We start from the raw sequence: 26853 nt of genomic DNA on the forward strand, positions 1-26853 counted from the left end.
CAAGTAGTCAATTGTCGAGGACTGTCCTCTTGCATGCCATGTAGGTTTCTCATTATGCAAACGATTCAGGCCCTAGCTTACTCTGATTAATTTAAATGCGCAGCTCCAGTATTAAACTCCCTTAACATGACGCCAGTCTCTCCTTTGGAAACCCCTGACACAGCACTCCCAAATTCTTAAGGGCTGCTGATCCTGTCTGATAATACCAGGGGCATCCTTCTCACATGGCCCACTTCCAGTTTCTTATTTCCACAACACTGCACTCCCAAGAACTATGGGCTGCTGATTCAATCTCTTATGGGATCCAGATATCCTCGTCGCCAATGTAATATAGTACTGTCCAGGCTTGCTTTGGTTACTTCTTTGTAAGTTTACTTCAGTTCTTAGGTTACAAGTTACAGATATCCGGAAAAAGACATATAAACACCGGCAACCATCACCCAGGCAGGGAGGGACCAACTGACCTAACGCGGAACACTCAACACAGCATTCTCCCACTCATACATCAACATTCCACAGGCACTCACATGACATCATCAAGCACATGACAAGCTACATCAGACTCAAACAAGTACTTCACAACACATCTCCCTCCTTACCGAATACATTCACAAACAAATACTTCACAACACTATCGCATTAGGTAATGGTGAACGGTCAGTATATTTATTTGTCATGAGAAAGGAAACCATGAGTTAGATTTTGTGCAATGTAGAGCAAGAAGAGAGGCTATATAAACAATACAGAGACAAAGAATGTAAGCGAAGGAAAGAACAAAGAAAATATGAGGTGAAAAGGGAGAAGGAGAGGTAAGAAGAAGAGAAACAAGAAGAAAAAGAAGCCCAAAGATTGAAAGCACGAAGGCCTGATTTCGAGTGGCCAAACAACATGTTAGAATTATGCTCATTGTTGCAATTTTCCGCTTTAAAAAGTTATAGCCCAGGAGTATAATGTTGAGAAAGGCTTTCAAGTTCAGTTTCTGTTTGCTGCTTGTACACTCCATGTTTGAATCCATTTGGATCATTTCGATGATTACTTGGGGACCACACCTTTACAGTATTACAAGTTAGAAGTCAGATGTGATTGATGGAGCAGGTCTCAGATCACACTATACATCTGTAGCCAGGTAAAGACACCAAGAAAAATAGCTTTAACAAATAAATGGACTTCTGAGTACTTTTAATGTTATTGGTCCAAAGAACCTGTATCGATATAGGGCCTCATCAGGTGTTGGGCAGTATCCTTTCACTAATTGGAGCTATCACTGGATCCCAAGTAGCGGTTCAGCAGTAAGCTCCCATTCCCCAATGGGGTTGGTGGGCACTATTAACACAGGCGGTAATAGTGGTGGCAGTAACAGTGCCAAATACGGCTGAGAAATGGGCAGAAAGCAGGATTTTTACCTCCAGCAAAAAGCGGGAGGTGAAACTCCAAACTTTCAGCCAACTCAAAATAGGGCCATCCCTTAAATGCTGCAGTATTAGCGTTACTGCTGCATTTAAGGGCTACCACCTAGCTCGTGATGAGGCCTATAGTAAGGTGGCATAGCAAGGGTTGTTTAGAATACATACAGCCTCACAGCCCTTCACAGAATGCCACAAACTGCTGCCTCACCCTTGTCCTTCGGCTTCATCAAGGACTCGATAGCCAGCGTCTTTTGGAGCAGGGTGTGCAGGGCAAACAGAATAGGAAAGCAGCCGTACAGGATGCTGTTGAGGTGGTGCACAGCTGCAGACTGCCTTGCCCTTATCCTCAGGCTTTGCAGAGGGCTCAATATCTGGCCTTTTAATTTCTGCAGCAGTTGCTCAACATGCTAAGCTATCATGCTGGGAATGGTGCATGACATGAAGGCTGTAAGTAGATATTCACTGTGTGTGCTTACCTAATGAGCGGTTTCTATTTAACATATTTATAACATGCAACATGCAACATTCACCCAAAGGGTATTCTGGTGACCAAATGCTTGGACCACAGGAGAACGCAGCAGGGCTGCTTATGCAGGACTTCCAAGATTCCCAAAAGATCTGATTATCATCAGGAAATGGAACAGCGGTTGGAATAGAATTCCACTCTTTGGCCCCCATATCACCTCCATCCTCAGATGGAGCACTCGTGGAACTGTTAGGAATATACATGTTTCTTTTTGCAAAATATCTCTTGTTTTTATTTACAATATATATTCCACTGTTGTCATGGAAGCCCTTGTCCAACATAAACATGGCTTTTAACTATATGAATGAAGACTCTCTCGCTCTGTACACTAGTATGGTCACTCTCCAGTATGGCACCTCTGATGCCTGTAAAGACATGTTCTAAGAGTGAAGCTCTTCTCACACGTTGTACAGTGGTAGGGTTTCAATCCAATGTAGGATCTCTTATGAGTGATCATGTTTAATGTACGCTTAAAGTTCTTACCACATTCTGGGCACTCATAGGGCTTCTGCCCTGTATGGATCCTTTGATGGCTGCTGATGCTTTTCTTGAGTTCTGTACACCCATAGGGTTTCCCCCCCAGTATGGATCCTTTGATGGCGCCTCAGAGTTGATTGGTCACTGAAGCTTTGCTTGCATTCTGTGCATTGATAGGGCTTCTTCTCAGTATGGGTCCTCTGATGGCTCCTCAGGACTGAGGGGAGACTGAAGCATTTCTTGGGCTCGGTGCATTAATAGGGCTTCCCCCCCAATATGGATCCTTAGATGGATCTTCAGAATTGAAAGGTCACTGAAGCTTTTCTTGCACTCCGAGCAGTTCTAGGGCTTAACCCCTGTATGAATACTCTGATGCGCGGATAGACTTGATTTACAGGTGACGCTCTTCTCACACTCTGTACACTAGTAGGGTTTCAATCCAGTGTGGGATCTCTTATGAGTCATCAGGTTTGGTAAACGATTAAAGCACTTACCACATGCTGTACACCCATAGGGCTTCTCCCCAGTATGGATCCTTTGATGGCGCCTCAGAGTTGATCGGCCACTGAAGCTTTTCTTGCATTCTGTGCACTCATAGGGTTTCTCCCCAGTATGGGTCCTTTGATGGTTGCTACGGTCTATGAGGAAATGGAAGCTTTTCTGGCACTCTGTGCACCAATATGGCTTCTTTCCAGTATGGATCAGTTGATGGCGCCTCAGAGTTGATCGGTAACTGAAGCTTTTCTTGTATTCAGTGCACTCATAGGGCTTCCCCCAGTATGTGTCCTTTGATGGTTGCTCAGGGCCGAGGGGTTACTGAAGCTTTTCTTGCATTCTGTACATTGATAGGGCTTCTGATCATTATGTGTTCTTTGATGGTAACTCGGGGATGATGGGAAACAAAACCTTGCCTTGCACTCTGTGCATTGATAGGGTTCAGCCCTGTATGGATCCACTGATGCTTGACCAGATCTGAAGTATAAGTGAAGCATTTCACACACTCTGTACACTGGTATGATCACCCCCCAGTATGGATCTACTGATGCTGGTGCAGATGTGAGCTCAGAGTGAAGCTTTTATCACACTCTGAACAATGGTATAGTCGCCCCCCAGTATGGATCTTCTGATGGTTGACCAGATCCGAGCTGTAAGTGAAGCTTTTCACAAACTCTGTGCACTGGTATGGTCGCCCCCCAGTATGGATCTTCTGATGCCTCTGCAGATCTGAGCTCAGAGTGAAGCTTTTATCACACTCTGTGCACTGGTATGGATCCTCTGATGCTGCTGCAGATGTGAGCTCTGAGTGAAGCTTTTCTCACACTCTGAGCACTGGTACGGTCGCCCCCAATATGGATCCTCTGATGCTGCTGTAGATGTGAGCTCTGAGTGAAGCCTTTCTCACACTCTGAGCACTGGTATGGTCGCTCCCCAGTATGGCTCTGCAAATGCTGGGTTATATGTGAGCTCTGAGTGATGCTTTTCTCACACTCCGAGCACTTGAAAGGTCTTTCCACTCTGTGGGATCTCTTATGCCTTCTCAGCTTAGAGGTGTGATTAATGTGCTTATCACATTCTGTGAACTCGTAGGACTTCTCCCTAGCATGGATCCTCTGATGGCTGCTCATTCTCTGTTGAAAGAAGCAGAGGAACACATTATTTTGTATGTCATAGTACAGCCCAAAAAACAATAGATCTATCACAGAGCTGTTAATCCTCGTTTTACACCCCGCTCACAAACTTAATGGGTCATCCTGTGAGAAGTAATGTAAGTCTTGACTCAGATCAATTTCATGAGTTTAAATCAGGAGCTTGAAGTTGCTGCACAGTTCAATCCTTAATCAGTATATTATAAACCCCTATGAGCCTTCACCATCCTTAATCAGTATATTATAAACCCGTGTGAGCCTTCACCATCCTTAATCTTAATAAAACAGGAAATTGATTAGGGAAAAATAGAATTATCAGTGAGTAGCTATCGACTATGGGACTATATTCCATCGAATCCAGAGGTTCTGAGGAAAAGTGGAGCTTGAGTTTATGATGCCATTAGTTACCCCGAGGTGGAATATACCCCATTACTGATAGCTGCCCAATCATAATGTTATGATGTCTATGGCCCCCATGTCAAACGCAGTGTGGCCTGTGGCAGCACTAGAGTCAAAGCTTTCACAAACACCCAGAATCACGGCCCCTGCACTGTCAGGGAAGCTATTCATGTATGTGGGCAGGGTGTTGGGCTTTTCCTGGGGCTTCCCTCAGTTCTTATATGACACGGGGAGGCAGAGAAAACGCTGGCACCACAGCCCATGATATAACAGGTATTGATTATGAATTCCATAATCCTCTGCTGTGATGTTACAGTGGGATGATATGGCATTGGAAGAAGAGAAAAATGGCCATTGATAAACAAAACAACGCTATTAATAATTATGTCTTGGGAAGACGGTGTGCTGAATGCGTGTTCTCTCCCCTCTGCTACGACTCATGTTACACTGTGTACCTCCTGCTAAATTCTTTAAACCACAAGTAGATATTACACAAGTGCTGGTTCATGTGTTATCTCAGCAGGCACAAACGGGTGGATACAGGGGACTGTGTGCCTCTAAGGTGAGGTGGGTGCAGTTCATGGAACATGAGAGTGGCAGCAGCGAACGGAAGCTCATTTATTACTTTATAATAAGCTAAATTGCGGTAGCATACTATAGCTCATCTAACAATACAGACAATCCTTCTCTTGGCCCTAGATTTGACCATTGATGGATGTGCATGTTGCAGGTATTAGATAAGATCATTTTGGGTATTCCATATTTCCGTTCCCCCCCTTTACCTCTTCTCTGTCATCAGCACATGAAAAACTGTTCTCCCAACTCACCAAAATCATTTGGCAGTTGTCCAATGCTCGCTGCCACTAATTAGAGGTCACTGCCTCGTTTCGCTCAAAATGTATCTAACACATAGTTTTTTTATTTGGAACTTTTAAAGTACTATAATTAGTGCAATGAAGGATCAAAATATAAAAGACACACTACCTAGTCTTATATAATAAGAGTCCAATAAAACTTAATTCTTGAGTACTTTATCTCATACATTATATAAACATGGACATGTTGCCATTAGTATTATTCACCATATACTGCAACAGCAGCTATACACTAAAACAAAGACAACTAAGACCAATACGTGTTTGGCACAGTGGTCTCGGATAAGGAACTATAACATGCATTACCAAGGCGAAAGAAGAGCAAATGGAACAGACAAGTAAAAAAAAAATGATAAAGTACAGAAATCATTTTAAGAAGATGCTTGGAACTCACTACATATTCACATATTGCATGAGAGAAATGTAGATTAACTCTCTGACCTGGGTCTTGTTAGTGGTGCTGCTCTGATGGTACCCCTGATCTGTGTGGGTGGAAGCAGGGAGCAGGCTCCTGTGTGTTGGGACTACTTGGAAGGAATAATATTACAGCATCTTCCTGTGGTGCTGCTCTGCTGGTACCCCTGGTCGGTGTGGGTGGAAGCAGGGAGCAGGCTCCTGTGTGTTGGGAGTATTTGGAAGGAATAATATTACAGCATCTTCCTGTGGTGCTGCTCTGCTGGTCCCCTTGATCTAAGTGGGTGGAAGCAGGGACCAGGCTCCTGTGTGTTGGGAGTATTTGGAAGGAATAATATTACAGCATTTTCCTGTGGTGCTGCTCTGCTGGTACCCATGGTCTGTGTGGGTGGAAGCAGGGAGTAGGCCCCTGTGTGTTGGGAGTATTTGGAAGGAAGGAATAATATTACACCATCTTCCTGCGGTGCTGCTCTGCTGGTACCCCTGGTCTGTGTGAGTGGAAGCAGGGAGCAAGCTCCTATGTGTTGGGAGTATTTGGAAGGAATAATATTACAGCAACTTCCTGTGGTGCTGCTCTGCTGGTACCCCTGGTCTGTGTGAGTGGAAGCAGGGAGCAAGCTCCTATGTGTTGGGAGTATTTGGAAGGAACAATATTACAGCAACTTCCTGTGGTGCTGCTCTGCTGGTACCCCTGGTCGGTGTGGGTGGAAGCAGGGACCAGGCTCCTGTGTGTTGGGAGTATTTGGAAGGAATAATATTACAGCAACTTCCTGTGGTGCTGCTCTGCTGGTACTCCTGGTCGGTGTGGGTGGAAGCAGGGACCAGGCTCCTGTGTGTTGGGAGTATTTGGAAGGAATAATATTACAGCATCTTCCTGTGGTGCTGCTCTGCTGGTCCCCTTGATCTAAGTGGGTGGAAGCAGGGACCAGGCTCCTGTGTGTTGGGAGTATTTGGAAGGAATAATATTACAGCATTTTCCTGTGGTGCTGCTCTGCTGGTACCCATGGTCTGTGTGTGTGGAAGCAGGGAGTAGGCCCCTGTGTGTTGGGAGTATTTGGAAGGAAGGAATAATATTACACCATCTTCCTGTGGTGCTGCTCTGCTGGTACCCCTGGTCTGTGTGAGTGGAAGCAGGGAGCAAGCTCCTATGTGTTGGGAGTATTTGGAAGGAATAATATTACAGCAACTTCCTGTGGTGCTGCTCTGCTGGTACCCCTGGTCGGTGTGGGTGGAAGCAGGGACCAGGCTCCTGTGTGTTGGGAGTATTTGGAAGGAATAATATTACAGCAACTTCCTGTGGTGCTGCTCTGCTGGTACCCCTGGTCGGTGTGGGTGGAAGCAGGGACCAGGCTCCTGTGTGTTGGGAGTATTTGGAAGGAATAATATTACAGCATCTTCCTGTGGTGCTGCTCTGCTGGTAGCCCTGATGTGTGTGGGTGGAAGCAGGGAGTAGGCCCCTGTGTGTTGGGAGTATTTGGAAGGAATAATATTACAGCATCTTCCTGCGGTGCTGCTCTGCTGGTACCCCTGGTCTGTGTGAGTGGAAGCAGGGAGCAGGCTGCTATGTGTTGGGAGTATTTGGAAGGAATAATATTACAGCATCTTCTTGTGGTGCTGCTCTGATGGTACCCCTGATCTGTGTGGGTGGAAGCAGGGAGTAGGCTCCTGTGTGTTGGGAGTATTTGGAAGGAATAATATTACAGAATTTTCCTGTGGTGCTGCTCTACTGGTACCCATGGTCTGTGTGGGTGGAAGCAGGGAGTAGGCCCCTGTGTGTTGGGAGTATTTGGAAGGAAGGAATAATATTACACCATCTTCCTGCGGTGCTGCTCTGCTGGTACCCCTGGTCTGTGTGAGTGGAAGCAGGGAGCAAGCTCCTATGTGTTGGGAGTATTTGGAAGGAATAATATTACAGCAACTTCCTGTGGTGCTGCTCTGCTGGTACCCCTGGTCGGTGTGGGTGGAAGCAGGGACCAGGCTCCTGTGTGTTGGGAGTATTTGGAAGGAATAATATTACAGCAACTTCCTGTGGTGCTGCTCTGCTGGTACCCCTGGTCGGTGTGGGTGGAAGCAGGGACCAGGCTCCTGTGTGTTGGGAGTATTTGGAAGGAATAATATTACAGCATCTTCCTGTGGTGCTGCTCTGCTGGTAGCCCTGATCTGTGTGGGTGGAAGCAGGGAGTAGGCCCCTGTGTGTTGGGAGTATTTGGAAGGAATAATATTACAGCATCTTCCTGCGGTGCTGCTCTGCTGGTACCCCTGGTCTGTGTGAGTGGAAGCACGGAGCAGGCTGCTATGTGTTGGGAGTATTTGGAAGGAATAATATTACAGCATCTTCTTGTGGTGCTGCTCTGATGGTACCCCTGATCTGTGTGGGTTGAAGCAGGGACCAGGCTCCTGTGTGTTGGGAGTATTTGGAAGGAATAATATTACAGCATCTTCCTGTGGTGCTGCTCTGCTGGTGCCCCTGATCTGTGTGGGTGGAAGCAGGGACCAGGCTCCTGTGTGTTGGGAGTATTTGGAAGGAATAATATTACAGCATCTTCCTGTGGCGCTGCTCTGCTGATACCCCTGGTCTGTGTGAGTGGAAGCAGGGAGCAGGCTCCTGTGTGTTGGGAGTATTTGGAAGGAATAATATTACAGCATCTTCCTGCAATACTGCTCTGCTGGTACCCCTGGTCTGTGTGGGTGGAAGCAGGGAGCAGGCTCCTGTGTGTTGGGAGTATTTGGAAGAATTAATATTACACCATCTTCCTGTGGTGCTGCTCTGCTGGTGCCCCTGGTCTGTATGGGTGGAAGCAGGGAGCATGCTCCTGTATGTTGGGAGTATTTGGAAGGAATAATATTACAGCATCTTCCTGTGGTGCTGCTCCGCTGGTCCCCCTGATCTGTGTGGGTGGAAGCAGGGAGCAGGCTCCTGTGTGGTGGGAGTATTTGGAAGGAATAATATTTCAGCATCTTCCTGTGGTGCTGCTCTGCTGGTACCCTTGATCTATGTGGGTAGAATCAGGGAGCAGGCTCCTATGTGTTGGGAGTATTTGGAAGGAATAATATTACAGCATCTTCCTGTGGTGCTGCTCTGCTGGTCCCCCTGATCTGTGTGGGTGGAAGCAGGGAGCAGGCTCCTGTGTGGTGGGAGTATTTGGAAGGAATAATATTACAGCATCTTCTTGTGGTGCTGCTCTGATGGTACCCCTGATCTGTGTGGGTTGAAGCAGGGACCAGGCTCCTGTGTGTTGGGAATATTTGGAAGGAATAATATTACAGCATCTTCCTGTGGTGCTGCTCTGCTGGTGCCCCTGATCTGTGTGGGTGGAAGCAGGGAGCAGGCTCCTGTGTGTTGGGAGTATTTGGAAGGAATAATATTACAGCATCTTCCTGTGGTGCTGCTCTGCTGGTACCCCTGGTCTGTGTGGATGGAAGCAGGGACCAGGCTCCTGTGTGTTGGGAGTATTTGGAAGGAATAATATTACAGCATCTTCCTGTGGTGCTGCTCTGCTGATACCCCTGGTCTGTGTGAGTGGAAGCAGGGAGCAGGCTCCTGTGTGTTGGGAGTATTTGGAAGGAATAATATTACAGCATCTTCCTGCAATGCTGCTCTGCTGGTACCCCTGGTCTGTGTGGGTGGAAGCAGGGAGCAGGCTCCTGTGTGTTGGGACTATTTGGAAGGAATAATATTACACCATCTTCCTGTGGTGCTGCTCTGCTGGTGCCCCTGGTCTGTATGGGTGGAAGCAGGGAGCATGCTCCTGTGTGTTGGGAGTATTTGGAAGGAATAATATTACAGCATCTTCCTGTGGTGCTGCTCCGCTGGTCCCCCTGATCTGTGTGGGTGGAAGCAGGGAGCAGGCTCCTGTGTGGTGGGAGTATTTGGAAGGAATAATATTTCAGCATCTTCCTGTGGTGCTGCTCTGCTGGTACCCTTGATCTATGTGGGTAGAATCAGGGAGCAGGCTCCTATGTGTTGGGAGTATTTGGAAGGAATAATATTACAGCATCTTCCTGTGGTGCTGCTCTGCTGGTCCCCCTGATCTGTGTGGGTGGAAGCAGGGAGCAGGCTCCTGTGTGGTGGGAGTATTTGGAAGGAATAATATTACAGCATCTTCTTGTGGTGCTGCTCTGATGGTACCCCTGATCTGTGTGGGTTGAAGCAGGGACCAGGCTCCTGTGTGTTGGGAATATTTGGAAGGAATAATATTACAGCATCTTCCTGTGGTGCTGCTCTGCTGGTGCCCCTGATCTGTGTGGGTGGAAGCAGGGAGCAGGCTCCTGTGTGTTGGGAGTATTTGGAAGGAATAATATTACAGCATCTTCCTGTGGTGCTGCTCTGCTGGTACCCCTGGTCTGTGTGGGTGGAAGCAGGGACCAGGCTCCTGTGTGTTGGGAGTATTTGGAAGGAATAATATTACAGCATCTTCCTGTGGTGCTGCTCTGCTGATACCCCTGGTCTGTGTGAGTGGAAGCAGGGAGCAGGCTCCTGTGTGTTGGGAGTATTTGGAAGGAATAATATTACAGCATCTTCCTGCAATGCTGCTCTGCTGGTACCCCTGGTCTGTGTGGGTGGAAGCAGGGAGCAGGCTCCTGTGTGTTGGGACTATTTGGAAGGAATAATATTACACCATCTTCCTGTGGTGCTGCTCTGCTGGTGCCCCTGGTCTGTATGGGTGGAAGCAGGGAGCATGCTCCTGTGTGTTGGGAGTATTTGGAAGGAATACTATTACAGCATCTTCCTGTGGTGCTGCTCCGCTGGTCCCCCTGATCTGTGTGGGTGGAAGCAGGGAGCAGGCTCCTGTGTGGTGGGAGTATTTGGAAGGAATAATATTTCTGCATCTTCCTGTGGTGCTGCTCTGCTGGTACCCTTGATCTATGTGGGTAGAATCAGGGAGCAGGCTCCTATGTGTTGGGAGTATTTGGAAGGAATAATATTACAGCATCTTCCTGTGGTGCTGCTCTGCTGGTACCCCTGATCCGTGTGGGTGGAAGCAGGGAGCAGGCTCCTGTGTGTTGGGAGTATTTGGAAGGAGTAATATTACAGCATCGTCCTGTGGTGCTGCTCTGCTGGTACCCCTGATCTGTGTGGGTGGAAGCAGGGAGCATGCTCCTCTGTGTTGGGAGTATTTGGAAGGAATAATATTACAGCATCTTCCTGTGGTGCTGCTCTGCTGGTACCCTGAGTCTGTGTGGGTGTAAGCAGGGAGCAGGCTCCTGTAAGTTGGGAGTATTTGGAAGGAATAATATTACAGCATCTTCCTGTGGGGCTGATCTGCTGGTACCCCTGATCTGTGTGGGCGGAAGCAGGGAGCAGGCTCCTATGTGTTGGGAGTATTTGGAAGGAATAATATTACAGCAGTACTGTGTTGCCACCGGAGCTAATTTTAAGCCAAGTGCATGCTTACAATAATCACGGCTTTTGATATAATAAATACATGTATATGTCTTTTGTGCCCAGTCCATAACCAGCAGCTGTAAGGTTACATTCAACTTCAAATGTGAAATGGAAAACAGAATCTGTGTTTCGTGTAAACTCCATTTAAAAAACCTACAAGCCTTAAGGAGACAGGCCTATACTACACAGATGTCCATTGGCATCTCCAACTGTATCCCTGGAATATGATAGAGTTGGGACAGACTACATAAAAATGACAGAAGAACATCTCAAGAACATAGAGACTTGTGAAAAACTTACAACAAATCCATTACCAGACATAATCAAAGAATGGAATACTTTTAATACACATTGGTTTGAGGAAGATCTAATCACAGAAGAAGAATTTCATGAAAAACACTCATCCAATTATTGCAAGTATTTACTTCCTACCTAAAACTCACAAAAAATGTGATCTGCTGCCATCCAGTAGACCAATAATAAATAGCATTGGCTCTCTGACAGAACCTATTTCTGCATATATAGACCAACATCTTCAACCTTTATCCACAAACCTAGTGTCATTTATAAAAGATTCAAAATAGGTGATCAACCGACTGGAACTGATTGAATGGGAACCAGAATACAGATTAGTCACATTTGATGTTACTAGTTTGTATACTATTATTTTACACCTAAAAGTTCGAGAAACAACAGAAGAATTCTTACGTACAAGATCCATCTCATATCAAAAACAAAACTAAATGATCATCGAAATGCTGAACTTCACATTAAATAATAACCTCTTTCTATTCAACGAAATATTCTACAAACAAAAACAAGGCACTGCAATGGGGGCAAAATGTGCCCCCGCATATGCAAATCTTCATATGAGTTCATATGAATTACGCCATGCATGGCAACATCCATCATTCTCAGAGAACAATCAAATAATCTATTGGAGCAGATTTATCGATGACATTTTGATAATATGAAAAGTCAGCAGAGAATCTCTTCTTGAATACCATCAATACTTGAACACTAACCAGTACAACCTAAAACTGACCATGGAGGAAAGTACAGAGAGAATCAATTTCATAGATTTAGAACTTTTTTAACAACCAAATTCATTCAACACTATTCATCAAACCCACCTCAGGAAATAGTATTTTACTTGCTGCAAGCAACCACCCGTTTCACATCAAACACAATATTACCTATGGGGAGTTCTTACGGATCAAAAGAAATTGCACTCAAGACGAAGAAATGACCAAACATTTGAACGTAGCAAAAGAAAAATTCCTGATGCGAGGTTACTAACGGCAACATTTAAACCAAGCTCAAAACAAAAGCAAGGAACGAATGAGAAAAGACCTTTTGAAAAGCAAACCGAAAGAATCAGACAATACCTCCTTATCAAAAATCAGATTAGTAACTACATACAATAATGAAGCTAAACACCTAAGATCAATTTAAAAAAAAACATTGGAATCTGCTAAAAATGGATACAGATCTTACTCCGTACCTTACTAATACTTCATATATTAAATATCGGAATGCACCTAATATTAAAAACAGTTGGTGTCCTTCCCATTTCATTAAACAGAAAACAACTAGGGGCCTGGATAAATTATGGGAAATTGGAAAACTGACTGGACATTACAAATGTGGTAATTGCAGCATGTGTGCATACTCAGAAAATGGATTCAAACAAATAATGAAACCCAATGGGAGGCTTTATATCATTGAAGACTTCCTAAATTACAATACCAAATGTGTCATTTATGCAATCAAATGTGTATGCCACAAAATCTACATAGGAAGTACAATAAGATGTCTGAAAATCAGGATAGCAGAACACCTTCGAGCCATCAAACAAAAAGATGAACACTATCCAATGAGCAAACATTTTGGGGAAATACATACAGAGGAACAAATTATTAACATAACATTTTTTGGACTAGAACCTGTAACAAATCCTAAGAGAGGTGATAGCAGAGAAAAACTGTTGAGACAAAAAGAGGCTAATTGGATTTACACTAGGGACAGTTGTGTAACAGGTCTTAACTCAGACCATGAACTTAGACATTTTCTTTGAAGAATATTCAACAACAAAGGAAATATCAGACTGAATGATGTACTGGGGGTAATATTGCAATTCAGGTAAACCTTTATCATAATTGTCAAGTATTAATATGTTTTTCAGAGACATTACCGCAAAAACCTATATGCCATGAAATAGATAAGTCCTGAAACTAGATGTATCAGGTCAAATACCTGAAGTTGGCAAAATAATTTGCAAAGTATTTTAAGTAATTTGGCATCCATAGTTGAAACTAAATTAGTATAAGGGAAACTCTTTTTTTAATTAAATTTTGCTTAGAAAAAGCTGTAATTAATTACTTTTGAAAAAGCTATGATTTGAAAAACTTAAATTTGCGGCAACCAGAACCTGACAATTACTTCCCGATCTAAAACCCAATAATTACTTCCCGATTTAAAATGGCACCTGTCACGTGAAGGCGCGTACGTGCTGATCACGTGCCTTCACATAACGACGTAATACAAATAGGTGGACATTTTTGTACCTCACGGTTCACTTGTACGATCGTGGGTAAATGCAAAACAGGAACAATAAGGTTTTCATTTGATATGATGAAGAAATTCAGGTAAGAATAAGAATCTCATGGATCCCATACTACTAGCACACTTTATACTATTTTCATTTGAAATCAACTATTATTTTTTAGGAATTAAAGACCCCTAGAGGATAAAAAGGAAGAAATGAAAATTTCGCCACACTTATGAAATTTGATTTGAAATCGAATGTGAATTTGAAATCACAGACTGATTATCCTGAGTGAAAGTCCAAAACAAGTAAGCTAATGAAGGTGTCATTTAGTCATTTAATCGTTTTTTCGCACCTGAAAGTAACAATTATCAATTCTGACATGACTTTTGTTCTGTTATGACATTTCTGAATAGCAACATACATCATAGGATTGTTTCAAACTAACACAAGGTTTCTTGTTGACTTTATTTTGCAGTGAATTAAATGTTAAAGATACACATTCTTTTTAATCTCCTGATGAACCATTGTAAAATCAATGGAAAAACACGCGTCGAGGTTTGCAATCAGTGGTATTAACACAGACAACTAATATAGCATAATTAAAACTTGTAGAGAAACTACCAAGAAATAAATCAACTTGGAGAGCATATCAACAGTGTTTGTTATCATTTGGAAGAGTTGGGGAAAGGTTTGACATTATTTAATACAGTCTGCTAAAGCCTAAATGTACTTAGCAGATATGTGGCTATATTCCACTTCCATATAGCCTCACATTAGGTTTCATTAGCTGCCACAAAGTCTAGTCATCTTACAAACTGGATTGTGGGCTGAGATAAACTCAACACAATAGTCTTGCAATGGAGAATATTATGATATGACTAGATTTATAGTTAGAGCAAGCACACATGTCACTGCAAGAATGACCATCCGATTGCATTCCTCTCTTCTCTGGCAGATGCCATGTGGTGCAGATCCATCCAGGAACCTCTTCTATGAACGCAAGGCAGATTCTAACCCCTCACCTGCATGTGAGAGAGTTGAGTTCCGAGGGCAGGTGTGATGTGCCAACTGAACTCCTCATCTTGGCATGTGGAGGAAGTGAGCCAACAGGGACTGAGCTGGTCCAGCGGCTACGTCATTTGATCCACCCCCAGAGAGTGGATGGGGTGGAAACGCGCTGGTTCGCTGTTCCTCCAGATACGCGGAAAGACAGCCCAAGTGGCAAACCTTTGGGATTATGGCCTGGAGGATTTCAACTCCCAGAAAGATTTGCCACCTTTTGCTGCAATCCGGGGTTTTAATGAACAAACATGTAACAATTAGAGAAATACTGTTTGCAAACCTGTGATATTCTCAAATTGCCAGGAAAGAATACTGAGAGCCTACCTGAGCGAGAGCAAGGGAAGGAAGGGTTGTGTTCCTTGGGTGTAACTGCTTATATTGCAGCAAAGTTTTCAGGATGCAGGAGAGCCTGGGGAACACTTCAGAGTCCTCTACCATGCTACCAGTAATTCAAAGAGGAATCGTACCATAATGTCACCACGATTGTGGTGACATTACTACAACTGCGCCGGAGCTTCGTACGAACATCCCGACCCACATTACTGTGCCCAAGCAGAGAAGGGGTTGCAGGGGTGTCCTTCACTTACCATTACGCTAAGTGGGGGAGAAAAGATATATCAAAAAAGGACCCTGCGGCATCAGCACCACCCCACGTAAGTGGAAGGGGCTGATGCCACAGGGGTACAAGGAAGTCAGCGCAGTGTCGGCACAGGTTGTCAGCACAAGAGTGTGTCACAGTAAAGTTAAGTGGGGGGTAAGAGATTGCAGCAATAGAGGTAATCTGGTCATCACTCAATACCATGCCTTAATTAAATACAATAATGTGAGGAACTAAGGAAAAAAGAGTTCTAACACGCATGGGAGTAACCCATCAGAAACAGCCTTAAACATGAAAGACTATAAAAGGAATGGTCTGGGAATGTGCAGAAGGAGAGAGAATCCCAGAGGAAGCAGCTGTTCCTTTTAATGCTTCCTTAACACAAGGGGAGATTCCTGGAGCGAGAAACAGTGGAAGGAGTGCTGCTTGAAAAAATGGGAGAGCATACACAGACAAGATGAGCGAGACCAGGTCAGGAGCTGTTCAGACCTGGAAGCTGATTGCAGAACACCACTCAAGCCCCTGGGGAAACTGGAAGGCCAGAGCCTAAGGCTTTACACCAGCACGTGTTAACTGTACCTGTCTTGGCACTGAAAGCAAGTTAAATCCTGTAATGGCATCACTTAGGGGCTTTGAACAAAGATATAGGACATGTTTGTTATCCCCAGATATAATATCTTATTTAAACAGCATGTACTCTGTAATTGTATATGATGTTGAAGTGACAGTGGGGCATACAGATAATTGGCATAGAGAGATGAAGGGGCATATTGGCAGCCAATCCTTGTCTTGCCAAACGAACCCCCTATACAATCATTACAAATTTGGCAAATCTATATCTGCCAGGGTGCATATTAGAGAAGGATCTTTTATATTCAAATAATGAAAGCCATGGATAATTCAGTAAATATTATATAGACACTGCAGGAGATGTGAGATATTGATATATCTTTATGCATAAAAAGGTGTCTTTTTTATGAGATCTGAATTATCCAAAGATCCATAGGAAACTGGGTACATTTCCTCAAGTAGGTTTTATTCATAAAAGGAGGCCCTCCTGTCCAGGCTGTGAACTAACAGCTGGACACTCACACAGCCTCCTATGCATCCAGTTTGGCAACTTGATAGGTTCTATGGTGTCCTGGAAACCTAACAACATGTTATGCTTGTGTTGTACTTAAACATGGCAACAAGATAGACAAATAGATATATGAAGTGCTGCACCTCACCAAAAATGTTTATGTTGACGGTTAGCCCCAATATAACATGTTTACCCCAACTTATACTTGTAACCGTTGACCATTAGTCACAACCATAACATATTTACCTCACCTTATGCTTGCTACCGTTGACCATTAGTCACAACCATAACATGTTTACCTCAACTTATACGCGTTGACCATTAGTCACAACCATCACATGTTTACCTCACCTTACACTTGTTCCGTTCACCGTTAGTCACACCCATCACATGTTTACCTCAGCTTATATTTGTTACTGTTGACTGTTAATCACAACCATAACATGTTTACCTCAACTGAAACTTGTTACATATTGAAAATGCTACTTCTATCCCAACAGATATTTACAAGAGTTTAGATACACAACTTACATCTTCTACTGTTTAGTACATGAATTATGCAAATGCGATTATATAACACACCTCTCCCCCTTTATACTGGAAGGAAGAAAACAGCCTTTTCTCTTTTTTTTAACCTCCTTTCTTCTTTATATTTGTTTTATCTTTGACCACTTGTCCTGGGTCTGAATGCTGTTCTGCATTTGGTTCCATGTGCTGTCCACTAACACAACAGCATTATCTAACACCTTGTCCACTCTCAAGGGCCCAACAAATTTGCTCTCAACGTTAAGAATACACCAACACGGTCTATGTACCCATACTTGATCACATTAATTGGTACACGGGGCAAGCCTACGCCGATAAGCAGGAACAAGGGAGGCTCAGTGACTGTGGTACTGGCCTTGACTCCAGTAAAGAGGAAAGCCAAGCGATTCATCACAGCCAATGAGTCGAGGGGAGAATCGATAAGAACCAGGCTGTGTTGAATGAAGGTAGTAAAGTGATAAGTTGAAGGAAGTTCAACGAACTGTTAATTGTAAAAGGGAAAACCAGCTGCAGAGGGAACAGGCATCACGTGGGTGCTAACTCGAGAGACTCTGGCTAATCTCATGTTGTGGAAAACTACAGATACCAGAAGGCCGTAGGAGAGCTGCACGAACAGGTCAACATGGTCATACAGGAGGTCAAGCAAAATTCCCCATACAATCAAACGAATTTGTTACGCAAACTGGTAAAAAGCAAGGGAAGTGAATCCCATATTAAGAGAAAGCAAGGGAAGTGAATCCCGTACTGAGAGAAAGCAAGGGAATTGAATCCCACCATAATTGTGAAAGAAACAAAGGGTCAGCATCCAGAAGAGGAGGACCCAGGGTTAAAGCCAACACCCGAAAGGTATCGCAAAGGGTTGGCACCCAGAACAGAGGGATCCAGGGGTGAAACCATCACCCAAAAGTATTCTGAGGGGTCAGCAACCAGAAGAGAGGGATCCAGGGGTGAAACAGTCACCTAAAATTATTCTGATGGGCCAGCGCCCAGAAGAGGGGGACACAGGGGTGAAACCATCAAACAACAGTATTCTGAGGGGTCAGCATCCAGAAGAGAGGTACCCAGCGGTGAAATCCTCACCCAAGGTGTTCATAGAACAGAACTTTATGTTTGTTGTTGGAACTATCAGTCCCTCAAGGGCAAGAGCCAACAGACCCACCAGATCTCACCTGACCAACCAGATCTACGTGCCAGCCTTCAAAAGAACCAAAGCGGGAGGGCCCAGCTTTCAACACCTGGCTCCCAAAAACTGAAATGCATTACCCACAACCCTCAGAAACGAAAGTTCTTACACTGTCTTCTGCAAAAAACTGAAAAACATACTGTTCGGCTAGAACTAACCATTATGTATAGACACGCTGCTCAACTGTAACCTTAGTGACAGCCTATTATGCCATTCAATGTACTTCTGTGCCTGTTTATATGTCTGCCTGCCAAGTGAATAAGCTGTAACAGCGCCAAGATGCCCCAGGGCCGATGTGTGCTTTATAAATGTAGATAAATAAATAAATAAGAGACTTGTTATTGGAAAGATACTTTTTGCCCATAAGAGAGTCCGATAGCTGGAGCAGAACTGTCGGCTCCTGCTGGGGAAAGTTCGAGAGTGTACTGTGCTCTGGAGACCCACCTTGTCCCGTGCCAGAAAACGTGGGGAAGGGAGACCCCTGCCAATCACATCCTGACTTGCGATTTGAGAACACTTCTTTCTTTATTGAAAACCCTATCCCACACTCTTTTGTATTTAGCATAAGGAACTGGTAATAGGTTTTGCTAGTATAGGCCTTTTATTTTGACAACGCCACAAGGACTGCCTAATATTTTCATTTGATGGTCGATGCTTGCTCCAATCTTAGATTTAGGTTTAGATTAGGCATTTTTCCACCCTGCATTCATTGTTCAATAAACACCCTTGAACTGTAATTACTTGTGTCTGTCTTTGCTGTCGTCACCATGAGTTCCTTACACATCCCACTCCACAAAAAGCATCCTCCCCAACCATTGGGGACACACTGAATGTGCAGCTTTCCTTCTTCTTAGAACTTCAAATGGAATGAGATCTGTAGTTGAGTGTGGCGCAAATCTATAGGCAACTACCAGTTTCTTTATATCCTCCTTCCACACCCTAACAGAACTCATTAACAAGCGTACTCCATGCATAAGGGTTCTATTGAATCTTTCCTCTATGCCAATCGAGGCATAATGGACAAGAGCAGTTTTATGGTATTCCACCACCATGTCCTTGAGAAATTCTTTCCTAAATCTTGATGTGAATTGAACACCATTCATTATCAGTTAAAGGTTTGAGTTGAATACCTTCTCTTTGAAAAATGTCATCCATAAATTGAACTACTGCCCTGGAATCTGTGTCGCACACACGCTTCACTTCCATCCATTTAGAGTATAAGTCAACCAATACTGTTACATATTTCTCAATAACTTTTGACCATACTGTCTATGGAGACATATTCCCAGGGAAGTCTGGGAAGATGAAATGGTTTGAGGGGCTGTTCTTATGTTTTTAATACTTTATCTGAGGACGCACACAATGTACATTCCTACATATGTACATTCCTACATAATCTCCGTTCAATCAGATTACTTCTTCTTGGTTCACTTCAGCAATGTCTTTGGATCACACAATTGAAGGTTCCCCATTCTAGGCGCAGTTGTCAGGCAACACAGCCCACCCATTACAGGTCACGCAACCAGGAACCCTAGGTTTCTAGCCCACACAGGTTCTTCTGTATCTGCCTGTATGTGAATGTTCACACACACTTGGCTTCTCCTTGTCAGCCTCTTGGCTTTGCCACAATATGTAATATATCTGTTGCTAGTCTTTGGCTTTGCCACACAGTGTTCATGCATATAGTTCACTTTGTGGTGGTTCTCTTCCTTCACCACCATGCTGTCATGCTCTCTCGCAATCTTCCCTACTTGCTTTCTTGTTTCGTACTTTGCTTTCAGTTAGGCACTCTCTGAATTTCACAATGATTTTTCATTAGGTTGTAACAGTTCTCATTCAGTTTGGGATTCAATATGTGTGATTGTTTGCTTTGCCACTTGCACATTATATTGTTCTTAATTTTCTTCCAATAGGTGGCTTGGGGTTTGTTTCATGTGCGCATGCTGTTTCATTCACTCGGCATTCGCATCGCTTCACCACAGCCCCCTGGAGCGCCCCAATCCATTAACTTTCCTTCTTTACTCACCAGTCCTGGAATTCCCTCCAGACAGGTGTACTTTTGTTTTTTGGCTCCGCCAGCTGGCTTTCCTTCACCCGCGCTCACACTTCTGATCGGCAGCTCTGCTTCCTCTCCGCAGATGCTGATGGTCACTTTGCTTCCTGTTCTTCGCCCGCAGCTCTAGCTGCATATCTCCGACCATGGAGGCTTCCACATCTGTGGTCGTCTTGTGGCCCGCCTGGCCCTGGGCTCCAGAGTTCCATGAGGTCACCTGCTGGTGTCCTGGCTCTCCTGCAGGACCCGCCACAGCTGCCTCCTCACACACAGCATTCCCTGCTGGTCTCTGTGCTGCTGGTCTCCTCCCTTCTAATTCGCCTGCAACCACTTGACAGGTTGCAGGTGTGAGTTCCAAATTGTAATAGCCTGGTTGCAATTAGAGGAGATCATGGGACATGCCTGACCTTCACAATACTCTGCCGGCCTCTTCTTCATCCCAGTACTAGAGTGGTTAAATGGCTTACTGGTGTTCACTATCCCTAGTCGCCTCTTCCTTGTCCCAGTACTAGAGCGGTGAAATGACTCACAAGTGTTCACTACTCTTAGTCGCATCTTCCTCGTCCCAGCACTATACAAAACGATACTAGGTGGAGCATGAGAGCACAATACGAGCAAGGCAGACTGCACAACGACACAGCTACCCAAGCACGGCAATTCAAGAGGCAGAGAAAACCAGTGAGAACTGAAGGGGTGACAAGGAGAGAAGCGACCTTGCCCTTTCCAAGCCAGACCCACAAAACCTCCCTGCAAAGAATCGTAAGACTGCAAAGAATAGCCTGAGTGTGTTGCAGCAGATGTCAACGGTACACGCAGCATGCCTATGCTGATAAGCAGGACTGAGAGAGACACCTGATACTGTGGTCCCGTCCTTGACTCCAGATACAAGAATAGCCAGGTGGTTCATCCCAGCCAGTGAGTCAAGGGGAGAGCCGATAAGAAACCGAACTGTGTTGAAAGAAAGCTGCAAGTAGCAAACTAACGGAAGTTCAAAGAACTATTGATATTAAGGGAAAACCAGCTGTGAACCTGATGGAGGGAGGCTGAACTTTGAGAGGGGTCTGAGCCCAGCAGAGGGGGACCCAGGGGTAAAGAAACATCACCCAAGTGCAATCGAAACAGAATTTTTGTTTATATTTGTTTACGCATCACCGCCTCTGAGCCAAAGAAACTTTTCTCCCGAAAAGAGACTTAACCATCAAAGGTCCTGATATGTGAAAAAGGAACTATCGTCTTGTGCTTGGAACGCTTGAGAGAGTGCTGTGCTCAGGAGTCCCACTTTATCCTCTGCTCATAATGTGGGGAAGGAAGACCACGGCCACCACATTCTGATTTAGTATTTGTAAACACTTTTTTCTTTCTTGTGAACCCTATCCCACACTCTTTCTATATTTAGTTGTAAGGATTAGCAATAGTTTTTTTTTAGTATAGGCCCTTTTATTTTGACAAGACACCACAAGGACTGCCTTATTTTTCATTTGATGGGCGAAGCTTGCTTCCATCTTCGTGTTAGGTTTAGAATAGGCATTTTTCCAACCTGCATACAGCTAATAAAAACCCTTGAACTGTGATCACTTGTGTCTGTTTTTACTGTTGCCAACCTGAGTACCTTACAGTAGCTAAAACTTTCTGAGATTTTTCAAGGCATGTTTTAATAAACATTTCTGAGTAGAATTAAATGGTTTAACATCCAAGGAGAAATGCTCAAACACGTTGTGAGAGAGCAATCTTTTTCCGGTTTTCAATCCAGTCACTTTACAATAACATCTTTTTTACCTTAGCTGGATTACGCTCTAATTCTTCAAGCAAAACTGTTCTCTCTTTCACCATGGCCAACACAGAACTCACCCAAGCCTTAAGTGGCACACAATTGCCAAGAGGATAGAGTGCATTCATTTGCATAAGTAAGGTAGAGGCCGGCGGAAACATTATGGATTGCAGAAGCAAAATTCTTAGCCTAAGGACCTTAGTTTCTAATGATGTGAGTCACAAAATGTGCATAACTGCTGCAAACGGAGTGCTCGTTGGAAGGGACATTTCCAAATAAGGGACTCCGTCTTGTCCAATTCCAAGTCGAACTTGTATACCTCGGACCTGTAGGTCAGCCTTGGAATAAGTACCTGATTATACATTCTGAGTGTCAGCAATAGTGAAAAACTGCCATATTTTCTGTTGAGTATGTGGAGCTGAGAGTCTGCGGAGATTGCATCAAGCTTCAAGGCCTGATTAGCCAAAGACACAGACCGACCAGTTGGCTTTAATCACAACCCCAAGATACCTAAACTCCCAGACCACCTCCAATATCTTACCATCAATATACCAACCGAAGTTAGGCCTACCCGACAAAATCTTTCTGCGATTAATCACCAAGACCTTAGACTTGGTCACACTAATGTCCAGGCCGAGCTCCTGAAGAAATCATACGAGCGTACCAAAGATTTATGTAGGCCTATTGCAGTATAATCGAGAAACCCAAGGTCGTTGGCATACAGATGATAGTGGATTTTCACAAGACCCAACCCCGGAGGATTGACACCAATGCCTGCTAGTGCTTCCCTTATTCCAAAAATGTGTAAGTTGAACAAAAAGGGTGCCAATACACACCCCTGGCGTAAGCCCCGGTCCACAGAGATCCACCCCAGGTAAGTACCCTTTTGGACCAGCCTCACTTTTAGTCTAATATCTTTGTTCAAGAGCTCCAGCATCAGAACCAGGGTCTCCGAACAACCTGAGGATCTAAGCATCCCCCATAACCTCGAGTGATCAACGCAGTCAAACACCTAAGAGATGTCGAGAAATTGGAGAAACAAAGTTTGCTTGGACTTAAATGCCTGATTCTTCAAGAGTTGCATAGCTCTCAACCATTTGTGCTGCAGAGGCGAGTGAAATCACCCGATTTTGTTTTTGGCGGGTGAGATGCCCATTGGAATGAATGGGCGTGTAGGAGGCTTGGCGGGTGATACAGCCCTTTACAAGGCGGGTGACACCCGCCAAATGCGTGTGAGTTGAGAGCTATGAGAGTTGTATCAAGAGGCAGTTCAAAGCTGTACTTGTTCCTTTACGAAAGCTTGACTGATTGTGGTCAGCTTATCAGCATCAACATCCCATCATGCAATAAAAAGCCTGAAATTAACTTGTAGGAGGCATTCAACAAGGAGATGGGGCGGTAATTCCCTGGATCCGCCCTGCCACCCTTTTTGAAAATAACCACTACAATAGCCTCCTTCCAAGTCAAAGGGCACCTAGCCCGCCCAACAACGTTGCCAAACAGTTCAAGCAAGACCTCAGCCCTTAATAGCGCTGCTAATTTTAATTTGGAAAGGCCATGGGGTCAAGGGGCATTCGAAGACTTAGCCTCCTAATGGCCAGCTGAATCCCCACAAGATCAATATCCAACAACTCACAAGCCACTGCACCCAAAAAGGCTCCCGTACTCCCACACGCACAAAACCCTGGGAGAATCACAGGAGCATACAAGTAGCTAAAATAGGTCTCCCACAAATGGCCAGAAATCAGCTGATGCTGCAACGAGGATTGCACTTTACCCCATCGTATCATTCACCAAAAATTGTCCGAATCTCTTGAGGCCAGGACTGCTAACATGTCCTCTGCATCTTTTTGTAGTAATAAGGCACGATGGCCCTTTGCCCAATTTCTGCTACCCACTGCCTTCATGCAGGATCGCTCCACTACCCACAGCCTTCATGCAGGATGGCTCCCTCCCACTCGGTGGGAGATATTTGCGTTGTTAGGTGCATGTTTGCTAGACCCACCCCCGCTGCTGCTGACAGGGCGACAGCCAGAGCACAAGTGCTGTCTTGGAGGATTGAGGGTTATTTGCTACGGTTAATGCGAACAGCAGCAACAACAGCACTCCCATGGGAGGGGAGCAGCCTAGTATTTGGAGACATACGTGGTAATTCTGGTTGCGCGGCAGGAAAGCTGGCATCACACTTGGGTGCATTGTATGTATGGAGGATTTGAGGGGGGTGCGGATAGGCTCCGCCGCAGGGGATGTGCTGCGGTTCTACCAGATCTTGTAAGTCGACAGAGAACCAGGCTGCAGGCTCTGCAAATGTGCTTGTATGTTCCATTCTTTGTTAATTATTAGTGCCTTTCAAACTGTAATAAATGTGCTAGTTTTGCAACAGTAGCAACCAGTGGCCCGCACGCAAACTTAAGCATTGCCTTGGAGCTCACAGAAGAAGCAGATCATTGGTTTTAATCGGATCACATCCCAATATAAGTTTTATAATATTTTGAAAGACAAAGGTGATACTAAAAAAAATGAAATTATTTCATTGTACTGTCATTATTACAATTCCAGTAAATATTGTAGCCAACGGTGCATTATTAAAACCTAGTACAACCATATCTATTCTTTTCTGATATTAGATGTATGAAACATAGTCTGATGATTGTTCCTAATTATAATGCTAGCTACTTTACGTATTTTAATATTATATAGACCATTTCTCTTTCTAAATCAAAAGTAAACATGTCTGTTTGCAATGTATTATGTATATATTTTGTCATATTTCTTTTTGTAATCTGTCTAAGGTTTGATGATATGAGAATGTCACTCTAAGATGCACAGTCCTGTACACTCCCATTGTATTGTAAATACCCATCTTAGAATGGGCAATGGCACAAATAGCACTAATGGGGGCTCCTTGCTGCTTTACATAACAATAAAGGGCATTTTGAGAACATACGAATGACTACAGAGTGTTAACTTTGACAAGTATCTCTGTGATATAATGGTTGTATTCTTGAACCGTTAAGTACATGAAGCACAATGGACTTGATGCCCATTTTATTTTTCGCAACGCCCACCCATACCTTTAGGTGTCTGTAACCATGAGCCATATACTCTCATTCAGACAGCCAAAGTTTGGCTTTGATGATAACTGACTGTGACATCTGCTACTCCTCATGTTTATTCTCCCATAAAAGAGGGCCTCACTACGTTTGGGAGACCTGCAGAACTTTAGAAGAGGGTAGGCCGGGTCTGAGGCAATTAATGTCTGTGCATTTGGGGATCTGTACATGCACAGAAATCCTCAGAAAATGATACACTTAAGGTGATAGAGAATACACAACTAGTGAATACACTACAATGTTGCTGGACAATAGAGGCTTAGATTTAGGTATTATTGGGAATGTTAAACCTACTTTTGTAGACCCCTAGGCAAGTACCAGGTACAAGAGGGCTCCTGGAGCGACATATGTGAGGGTCACAGCCCGTAGAGAAACGTGGCATGTGCAGTGCTCAGCGCAACACCACACCCATCTCCTTGAAGCTGCCCCGCAGAATGCCCGAGGGCGTGGTTGGCAGACAGTGCACTTATTGTCATCATTAAAGCCATTATTAAAGGCAATAGCAGAGGCCGGGAGACAGCGCTCTTTTCCTGGAGACTCACCTGAGTTGCAGGAGACTATAGTGTCATCAGCCCTCCCCATTAATCCCCAACGCCACCTTCATTTTCAGGCGATTATAGGTATAAATAATGTACATGGTGTACTGGCAATCTATAATGCCCCTCGCCCAGGTTTTCCACTTGTATTTTCCTCCTCTGCCACCTCCATCATTTCCTGATCACTATTCACTACCATTGTAAAGTGCCCTGTTAGGCCATTGGTCCACTCACCAACCTTATAACTTATGCACAGTGTTTCTGATAGAAGCACTCAGCTTTCTCTTCAATAAACACAAGTATACGTGCTGCACACCTGGAAAAGGCTCCATGTCATAAAGGACCCCTTCAGCCAGTCCTTTTTTTTCAGGCAATAGCACGCTGCATGCTGGGAATTCTAACACTTAAAGGGGCATTTTTGGTGGGATACGTGACACTACAACTCCAAGAATCCAAAGGATTGTTGGCTAAAATACCAGGGAGGGCAAAAGATGAGCCCCGTGACATGGGCCCAGTTGGCAGCAATGGCCCCTGTCCCCAAAGAAAAAGCCCAGGAGGCCCCTCACCTCATCTGGCTCTTTCCCAGCCATTGCTCTCCAGTAGTCTTGGGTGGATTTCCCTCACGTGATCTTGGGTGGATTTCCCTCACGTGATCTTGGGTGGATTTCTCTCCAGTGATCTGGGGTGGATTTCTCTCTAGTGATCCGGGGTGGAGTCCTCTCCAGTGATCCGGGGTGGAGTCCTCCCCAGTGATCTTGGGTGGATTTCTCCCTAGAGATCATGAATGGATTATTCTGCACTGACCTCTTGCAGGATTCAGAGCAAACCCACTAAGGAAGAGAGGAAGGTCCCAGGAGACTGGGTGATGTGGAGGATCCCAGGACTAGACTGAGGCTGCGCAGAACAGGAGACACTAATCACCAAGCACAAGAGACACTAATCACAGGACCAGGAAACACTACTCTCCAGAGCATGCGCAGATACTATCACTACTGAAGTGTGAGAGTAATCTCATTGCCAGATATCAGTTAAATGCCACTTTTACAGGCCGGCTATTGGTCAGCTCATCCTGGGCACATGTGTCTACCTTCCCTCCTTACATGCCATGTTTAATACACTGCAACATCTGGGGAGGCACTTGGTATTACCCCTCCCCACCCCCCCCCACTTACCAAGAACTTCCCATGCAGTTGGAATGTTTAAATAACAGTCCCCAAGCAGTTTGTAAAGCTT

The 26853-nt window shown here is 44.6% G+C and overlaps 1 protein-coding gene across 1 annotated transcript; it reads right to left on the bottom strand.

Moving 5' to 3' along the window:
* Window positions 1-639: 639 nt before the first annotated feature.
* LOC138489404 (zinc finger protein 22-like) lies at window positions 640-26493 on the bottom strand. Its single transcript, XM_069617129.1, has 2 exons — window positions 26187-26493; window positions 640-4037 (listed from the first exon to the last, which is right to left on the bottom strand). The coding sequence occupies exons 1-2, from the start codon at window positions 26208-26210 to the stop codon at window positions 3657-3659; spliced, it is 405 nt and encodes a 134-aa protein (XP_069473230.1). The 5' UTR covers window positions 26211-26493; the 3' UTR covers window positions 640-3656.
* Window positions 26494-26853: the final 360 nt, after the last annotated feature.

This window comes from Ambystoma mexicanum, chromosome 9 (assembly GCF_040938575.1).
Source record: "Ambystoma mexicanum isolate Mex_15411 chromosome 9, UKY_AmexF1_1, whole genome shotgun sequence".
NCBI lineage: Eukaryota > Metazoa > Chordata > Amphibia > Caudata > Ambystomatidae > Ambystoma > Ambystoma mexicanum.